At 37.3% G+C, this 9,245-nt stretch overlaps 1 protein-coding gene across 1 annotated transcript; it reads left to right on the forward strand.

The window, feature by feature from the left end:
* Positions 1-836: 836 nt before the first annotated feature.
* On the forward strand, positions 837-3,901 carry EMB2184 (Ribosomal protein L31). The gene is made up of 2 exons (XM_089830678.1): positions 837-1,127; positions 3,116-3,901. The coding sequence occupies exons 1-2, from the start codon at positions 1,026-1,028 to the stop codon at positions 3,425-3,427; spliced, it is 414 nt and encodes a 137-aa protein (XP_089686804.1). The 5' UTR covers positions 837-1,025; the 3' UTR covers positions 3,428-3,901.
* Positions 3,902-9,245: the final 5,344 nt, after the last annotated feature.

Raw genomic sequence — 9,245 nt, forward strand, 5'->3', positions numbered from 1 at the left:
GATTGAAAACATGCAAGATCATCATTGGCCAAAAACTGTGAAAGGAAAGACTCTTAACCAAAGGAAGAAAACATGGATGAAGCAAAACATTAAATGGTTGGCTAAATGGAACATCAAGTTGCAAAGTTGCCCTAACACAAATGCGGACATAAGAAAGTTTGTCAAAGGGAAGTTTCACAATGCCATGTGGAACAATAATGAGTAGAGAAAAAATCTATTATATTAAAGAATTTAATCCAATTGGGGAGCTTGGTGAAAAAACATACCTTGGGGCTGATATTAAAGGAAAGACGGTTATTAGTGGCACAACTGAAGACAGGATCTCATCACCTCAGGTGCGAGACAGGAAGATGGAAGAGGCCCAAAGAGACTTGGGAGCAGAGAATTTGCATATTTTATAGGTCTAGAGTGGTTGAAACGAAATGACATTTTCTCTGAGAATGCACAACATACAACATCCGATATATCTATGATGTCATCTTGAGGGTGGACAATATGCATAGTTCATTTGAAGGGGATAAGATAAAGCAGACTATTGGCTTTTTCGTTAAGATACATACCAAAATATTAGAAATAGAAAAGAATTTGGAAATTATCTAGTGCAGTTGATCTTTGGTCCCTTAGACTGCTCTGGTCACGTGGAGGTCATTTAAAAGCATTTATTCATTCATTCATTTAACTCTTGACATAAAATTGTTTAACTTTTAAGTAAAGCAGAGTATTCACAAGACTTCTAATTTCTTGGTAAAGATTCATGATAACTAGAAAGCTCATATCGAGAACAACATAAAATTAATCTAGAATTTAATACTGAATTCCTTAAAAAATATTCTCTCATAGAAATCATTAAAATTCACGGAAGTGAATTTTCGCTTGGTCCTCGTACAACCATGGCCTTCCGTCACCACTGACAACCATATAATATGGACGAGCTCCCCTTTTTTGGACCTCTAGAAGATGATAAGTTATCTGTAGTATAGATTAAGAAGATAAACAGATAACACAGTGCTGCAAAGTCGTGAATCATGGCGCTTGCAACAAAGCACTTGTCATCATATCGGTCTTCATTTTTTCAGGGCTCCCCTTCCTTATTTTCAGAACGTTCCCCTTCCTCACCATCGTTCAAGGTATGTAATTCTCGGCACGAGTTGTCACGTTAGGAAATCCTGTTGTATGACCGTTGGATATCTAGTTACTTATTGCCAATTGATTTTGATATTCATATAGTATGGAACAAAATTTTCCAAATTGATAAAAAATGCTGAAATTCACCGTTAAATTAAGTTCTCGATTGTTTGCTGGCTTCTAAGGTTGTATATAAACAGGCAAAGTCGGTCCAACTACCAATCCTGCCATTCCAGTTGTAGAAATACTCAATGCTGAAATTGCCCACTTAAACTGTTTTGCAGTTCGGGATTCTTAAATTCCCTATTTGTCATAAAAAGAAAAATCTCAGAATGCTAAAAAAATGCCCTTAAATCAGTCCGAGAGTGCTCAAATTACTGTCTGTAAAATGACAATTAAAGTGTCCAAATACCTAAAATACCGTCCACTTGCAGTTTGAGATGGCTTAGATACTTAGCTGTCTCAAAAACCACAATTTCAGTGCCCAAATGGCCTGAGTGCCCTTTAATCACAACTTGAGAGTGATTAAATTCTTTAACCATCCCTCCAACCACGGTTAGGGTACCAAAATGCTCATACTTTCCGTGAATCACAGTTTGAGACTGCCTAGTTTCCTCAAATGTTTCTCCAACCACAAATAGAGTACCGCAATGCACAAAGATCAAACTTTACTTAAATCTCAGTTGAAGAGTGCCTAAATTCCTTGTGTGCTTCTAAACTTTATAGTCAGAGTGTCCAAACACAGAACCTGTCTGATGTAATCTCTTTCTTATTCTGTGGGGTTGTTTATATTATGTAACTAATCTTGCATCGACAGCAACCATTATAAAGAGGTGATTTAGAAGGCATTAACTGCATCTTGGGTTTTGACTTTTGACAATCCAGAAGCTGGCTTCAGAATAAGTCTCCATTATAATTTACATTCAATTAATGCATCAGCAGTAAGTCTTCAATTTAATTTACATTTAATTAATGCATTGGCAGGTTAATCTACAAGCTGTTTAAAATAGAGGCATATCTGTTTGACAAAGTGGCAGTAAACCATGGGTTGAGACTACCTGAATTCCTTGACCATTTCTCAAGTCACAATTAGAGTGCCTAGATGCACAAACTTCCCTGGAATCACTGTTTGAAGTTCCCAAATTCCTTGCGCGTCTCTTAATCATATATTCAGAATGTCTAAGCATACAAGCTGTCTCCTATAATCTATTACATGGTGTATATCATGTACATTAGATTGGATGCATAAGAATTGTGAGAAAGAGGTGATATAAATGGCAGACATATACGTTGCGCTTTGACAAACCGGAAGCAAGCTTTGGAATGTTCAGTCCTCAAATTAATTTACATTCTATTTGATACAGTGATAGAATAATTGACAAGATGCTTAATAGATCTGTGTATCGGTTTCATAGGATACTAATTAGAATTAATATATATCTCTTGCACCGCTTGAGAGAGCCTAAACTTTTCTTAAATCACTATATTAAACTGCTTACATGCCTTTTGTTAGAATTAATATATGAGAGCCCACTTTTCTATTTCCCTTAAAAACAATATTTCAGATTTCTTAGATCATAAACTCTTTAAAACCATGATTTCAAAATGCGCAATTATCAACACTATCTGAAAATCCAATTACCAGGCTGGGAGAGTTTACATAATGGATCAGATTGTTCATAAGCCACAATTTCAAGTTGCCATAACCCCTGCATTGCATTCAAACCATATTTTCAGAAGAACAACATGTTCAAACCTCCTCGACAGTGAAAACCAAAGTCTTAGCTTGTCTGCATCATCAAACCTAAACTTTCTTGGAAGTTAGAACATTAACTACATATGGTTCAATTTCTTAATCTCCACCAAAGCTTATATTTGATATTATTGACTTGTCTTATGCTACCCTCAAGCAACAGGTGTCGAGAGTTCCCAATTGTCTTGGATAATTTATTAATTCATCTTTTTTGATTCAATATGATTTTTGATATAGGTGAATAGAGGAGGGGTGCATGTAACTTGTAAGAAGAAGGATATTCATCCAGAGTACTTTCATCAGGCTAAGGTGTACTGCAACGGAGAGGAGGTAATGGTTACTGGTGGAACCCAACCTAAGTATGTGGTTGATATCTGGTCAGGCAACCATCCCTTTTACCAGGGTAACAAGGCACCTGTTGTGGTAAATGATCGCGTGGAACAATTTAAGAGGCGATATGGTGTCTCGAAGCTTTCTGAAGTTCCGGTACTCACAAAGGGTGAGATTATTTGGGATAAGAAAAATCCTTATTCAAAAAAGAAGAAATGATGAAGATCTAGTATCGCCGGTTTTGGCCAATAGTTTTCTAATTATGATGTGTGTTATGTATCCATAACTTTCTACATTTTTTCCTATCTTAATTTATTTAATCAAAGATGGCTTACTACATGAAAGCATTAAGATTTAAAGTCTCCAGTGCTTTCAGTTGGGTATGGGAAGATGGCATAGAGAAGCAGGATAAACTGTCACTAGCATTTCTTAGGGTTGTTTTCTTTTATGTTTCAAGAATGAATTGAATCTTTTGTTGTTTGAAATAGGCCTACAATTAGAGAGGAAAGAAACAAAAGAGTATTTTTTTTTTCAGTTTGCCTTGTATCTTCTGAAACCTTTATGATTATAGTTATTTGAAGGTGGTTTCAATGCTGTTTGCTATGAGACCTAAGGGGGAATAGTGAACTAAAGGCTTGTAAACTGTGATGCAATTATTTATGGAAGTTAACCAGTTTACATTTCAAAAGCTAATACCTATCTGTTCTGCCGTTTGTTTAAATTGTTATAAATAGAGTGGATTGTTGAAATATATATATTGTAGAAGCCTATTTTGGGATATCTTGAAGGTTTCGAGGAGTCTAACTGAAGTTTTGACAAGTTGTTTAACCTAATTCATATAGGTTTGTGGTATGAGAACTTACTTTGATTATATGCTATTTCACTGAAAATGGTATTTGGAGAACACTAGTTTTTTTGGCAACATTCACGACTATGGCGAATGGAACAAAAAGTGTCACTATGTTTTAAAATTCTTAGAGACAGATGTCGATCTGTGTAATCTACGATCTTTTTCTGTGCAGTTTATCATTTTTTAACAATGTGCGGTTTATAATCTTTTTCTGTGCAGTTCATACAATGTGCAGTTTATTATTTTTTAACAATGTCTGATATTTTATGCTTGTCACTGTTGCAATGAATAATTGAGTACATGATAGTGGAAAAGGACAGAAAGTCAATGTGTTCTTGGCCTGGTTTTGAATGAGCTCACCAGAAATCAAGCCTTGTTGAGTGTAAGGCTCCGACATTATAAGAGATGAGGCCAGGATTGTACCCTTGGAATTTGGTGGGATGGATACCCCTCAATCTTTGGCTCTTAGCCAAAGAGGTTTCACCTATGATTCATGCTCCTATATCAGGTAGCTACACATCTATGGTTTTGTATAAAAACCCTCCCAAAAAAAGAACAAAGAAATAGATTACAGATATATGGTTCTTGCGAAACCTTCATCACACATTAGCCAAAGATAACCTTATATGGTTGCTGAATTTCAGTCATATGGTTAAATATCAAGTGAAAGCAGTAGACTATTGATATGGTTATGTGGAAACCAGTCTCTCTTACCATTTTGGGTGTAACATGACTAATGGTCATCTATCATGTAATGGCCAGTTCAAATTTAACCACATTTTAAATCAAGAACAAGAATTTACTTCTACTTTTCATTTACATTACTGGCTATCTACATTTATAATAAAAAAAAGAACAAGACAACTTTAAACTTCAGAAGATCAAAAGTTTAGATATATGTATATTTTTTTGAAATTAAATACAAGTACTGAAATGAAATGCTTTTCCAATCAAAATATAGATAAAACTTACAAGTCTTGGGTTGCAGAGTTAGTTGCTGAAAATGTTTGCAGTTTGCTTGACATGGGAAAGGTATCACTGGGGTGTTTATCCACCCCCAACTGTGGATCATAACTCGGCCTCCCTTGCCCACTTCAACTCTTGAAGCAGACCCAACTGTCCGCAAGGGATGGTGAGTGGTTGATAGGGAGAGTCTAGGAATCTAGTTTCTTTAGCCTTTTGTGACTAGGCCTTCACTTCCACTTGCCTTGTGTTTGGGATATGATCTTGTCACTGCAAGATGCTTGGGGAAAACCTACTCCTATACAATCCTAGCAACTCCCAACCAATTCCAATAGGCTCACTTGCTTGTTTGGCGTTTCTTCCCAAGCAATCCTAACATTGGCACAATTGACTTCATGACACTTATTAGGAGTGGATTGCTAACATGTTTATTTGTACTTATCTCAACTTGATGTGATAGGTTCTTGGGCCTAAAACTCACGTATTGCAATAATAGCCAGAACTGACGTAGTAAGCCAAAGCCCCAATTAGGCCTCTATTTTTCGGTTTTTGAGACTTCTCTCTAAATTTCACCAAATGACCTCCCAAACTAATGGTCATCTAAAAGACCCATTTGAATTGTTCTCAGGTGCCTAACTTCCGTACAATGCCTAAACCCTGAGTTGGGCCTAAATAGGCTTATCTTAGCTTAGAATTAACAATTCTTATTAAAACTTTGTGAAATGGATTCAACAAAGTTTGGTTCCTTGTTCATGGCTGCTCCTAGCCTCTGTTCATCTTTCTTGATCATTAATGCCTTTCATTCAAACCACCTCTACAAGTAATAGTGTCTGTTGCTATCAAGAACCTACCCGGACATTCAAACTGCTCGCATAGGGCTTGCTAGAAAAAATGACAAACTTAATTTTCCTGCAAACTGTTAAATGCAAAAGAAAGCACATTGCCTCTACTATCAGATCCCCAATGGCCGTTAAGTTTCCATGGTGGAATCTTGAGTTAGAGGCCTATCTTTCAACTATACCCCAAACCTGCCAGTGACAGGGCAATTTTGGACTGAATTTTATTAGCTACTTCGAAACTTCAAAATTCACAAAGTAACAGTACAAGAGGGAAGAACTAATCCTAATCTAACTAAATGCACAAGAAAGAACTACAACTAAACCAAAACCTCTAGCGCAAACCAACTGTACATAAATGTGCAAGAAAGCTGTAACTGTTTTGTATTGCCAAACGTGAAAATTGTCTTCCAACCTGTTTTCAATCGATCTAGGAGTCATTTATAGGTCTCCTAGTCAGTTTCCAACTGACTTTTGGTGTCCATGACCCATTTTGCTCAAAATTTAAAAAACTGTCAAAAAGTTGCATGAGCAACATTTTCAATTTTGCAAAGTTGCAATGCAGCTTTTGCACATTGTTTGCATCTTTGAGGTAACCTATCAACTTATACCACTTTTTGGTGCAGAATGGGACATTATGCCTCCTCAGACCTATCCACACTCAATTTTTGACTCCACACGCCCTGATTCGCTAATTTTTCATATCAACTTATGATTATCATCTTTTGCATTTTCACAACATTTTCACAAAGACCACACAAACTAAAATCAAATGACCTCCATCTAAGCTCATACATCCTAATGGGCAATATACTTGCCCTTATTACATTGAAGACCTATATCAAGGCCTTCAGCCCAGAATTTGAGGGTTTCCTAGTAAAAACCCAAGGTGCTCCTGTACCATCTTCCCCCCCATGTGAAAAAACCTTAAGTCACAGGTGGTGACAGGAGTGGCTGGTAAATGCCTAGCTTCTTGAAGTCTGTCTTTTGAACCCATGTAGCCTCTGCATCAGGCAAAACCTTCCATTTGATTAAGTGTTCAATGTAAATTTGATGCCTAGTCTTCTTGGCAACTCTTGAACCCAATATCCTTTCAGCTTGTGGCTTGGTCTGTCTAAGTAGTTGTTGAAACTCAGGGATTATATCATCAACCCTAGGGACCACTGTATCCTTTACTGGAATAGGACCTTTGTAAGGAATGAGGTTCACCACATTAAAAATAGGAGACAATGCTATATCATTAGATAAATCAATTTTGTATGAATTGGATCCATACTTGTTCAGAATTGGGCATGGTCTAATTTGCCTCATTTGGAGTTTACTGTGAGTTCCTTTAGGTGATTTGACCTTGTTCAAATGTACCATGACTGTATCGCCCACTTGATATTGCACCTCCCTCTTCTTCATGTCCACATGGTCTTTGATCTTTTGAGTATTCTCTGCTAAGGTTTTCTTGATTTGTTGATGAACTTCTTGCATGGATTGCACAAAATCCTCTGCATAACCACTTCTCTTCTCTAAACTAGTCAGGTCTCTAAGCTCCATCACAATCCTAGGATGTACCCCATAAACAAGCTCCAATAGACTCCTCCCTATGCTCTTATTCACTGTATCATTATATGCAAATTCAGCTTGATGTATTACCTCATCCTATGACTGTCCATGTGCCTTGGTCAAGCATCTGAGAAGGTTTCTAAGGCACCTGTTGACCACCTCAGTGTACCCATCAATTTGAGGATGGTAAGCAGATCCAAAAGACATATTTGTGCCCAATCTTTTCCACAGAGTTTTCCAAAAATGTCCTATGAAAATTGAGTCCCTGTCAGAAACTATACTAAGAGGTAAGCCATGAATTCCTATGACCTCTTTGAAGAACAAATAGGCAATCTGACTAGCATCATTTGTTACCTTGCATGGAATGAAGTGGGCCATTTTGCTGAATCTATCCACTACCACATACAAGTGTCATACCCACTTCTGGTTCTAGGTAGGCCCACTACAAAATCCATGCTAACACATTTCCATGTTTTGTTGGGAATGGGCAGAGGTTGATAAAGACCTGCATTTGAGGGTTTCCCCTTAGCTCTTTGACATATGGTGCAACTCTCAACATATCTCCTAGTATCCATTTACATTCTAGGCCAGGAATAGAACCTTTGCACTAACTCCAATGTTTTGTTGAGTCCAAAGTGTCCCCCGAAGCTACCATTATGCTTCTCTTTTATCGGATTTTCCCTCGTAGACCCACTAGGTACACACAACTGTCCTCCTTTAAACAATAGACTCTCTTGCAAGGTATAGTCTGAATAATCACTATAAAAATTATTCTCAAAGTTTTTACATACCTTGTATGCTGCAGAAAAGTCTTCATCCTCTTTGTACAACTCTGAAACTTTCAATTCCTATGCTCTTTAACTGAATCTCTTGGACAATCAACACTTTTCTGCTCAAATCATTAACAACCTTATTTGCTTGACCCTTTTTGTGTTTATTGGTGAAGGTATATACTCCAGCCACTTCATACATCTGTGGTTAAGCTTACCTTGTGAATTCAAGAAACTGAGGGCTTGATTATCAGTATAGACCACAAACTCTTTAGGCCTTAGGTAGTGCCTCCATTTTCTGAGGGCTTGAACAAGAGCATATAATTCTAAAACATAAGATGGATATCTTCTTTTAGCTTCATCGAGCTTTTCACTAAAAAAGGCCACTGGTCTGCCCTCTTGGCTCAGGACTGTTCCCACTAGAACATTACTTGCATCACATTCAATGGTAAACAATCTGTCAAAACTAGGCAGCACTAAGACTGGTTGAGTAGCCACCTTCTGCTTTAAGGTTTCAAACCTTTTGTTAGTTGCTCCTGTCAATTGAAACTTAATCTTTATACCGCCTTTGACTGTATCCAAAATAGGTGAATAGATCTCACTGAAATTTCTTATACATTTCCTGTAAAACTGAGCTATCCATGCAAGCTCCCGACTGCACTAGCAGACCTAGGAGGGGGCCAGTTCATTTCCACTTTAGAGGGATCCATCTTTGAATCACCTTTTCAGATCACAAGGCCAAGGTACACCATCTCTTGCTTCATAAACTCACACTTGTCCACATTGATGGTTAGCTTTTCATCATGCAATTTCTTCAATAAAACTTCTAGGTGCCTAAGGTGCTCTTAGTTATTTTTACCGAAAATCAATTTGTCATCTATATAGACAATTACAAACTTGCCTATATAGTCCTTTAAGACTTCATTCATAAGCCTCACAAATATGCTAGGGGCATTTGTTAGCCCAAATGGCATAACAAGCCACTCATATGGCTTGTGGTTTTGAATGCTGTCTTCTACTCGTCTCCCTCCTTGATTTTGATTTGATGGTAGCCACTTTTTAAG

Source organism: Cupressus sempervirens, chromosome 1 (genome assembly GCF_028749045.1).
Source record: "Cupressus sempervirens isolate cs-2001-9-10 chromosome 1, ASM2874904v1, whole genome shotgun sequence".
NCBI classification, from domain to species: domain Eukaryota; kingdom Viridiplantae; phylum Streptophyta; class Pinopsida; order Cupressales; family Cupressaceae; genus Cupressus; species Cupressus sempervirens.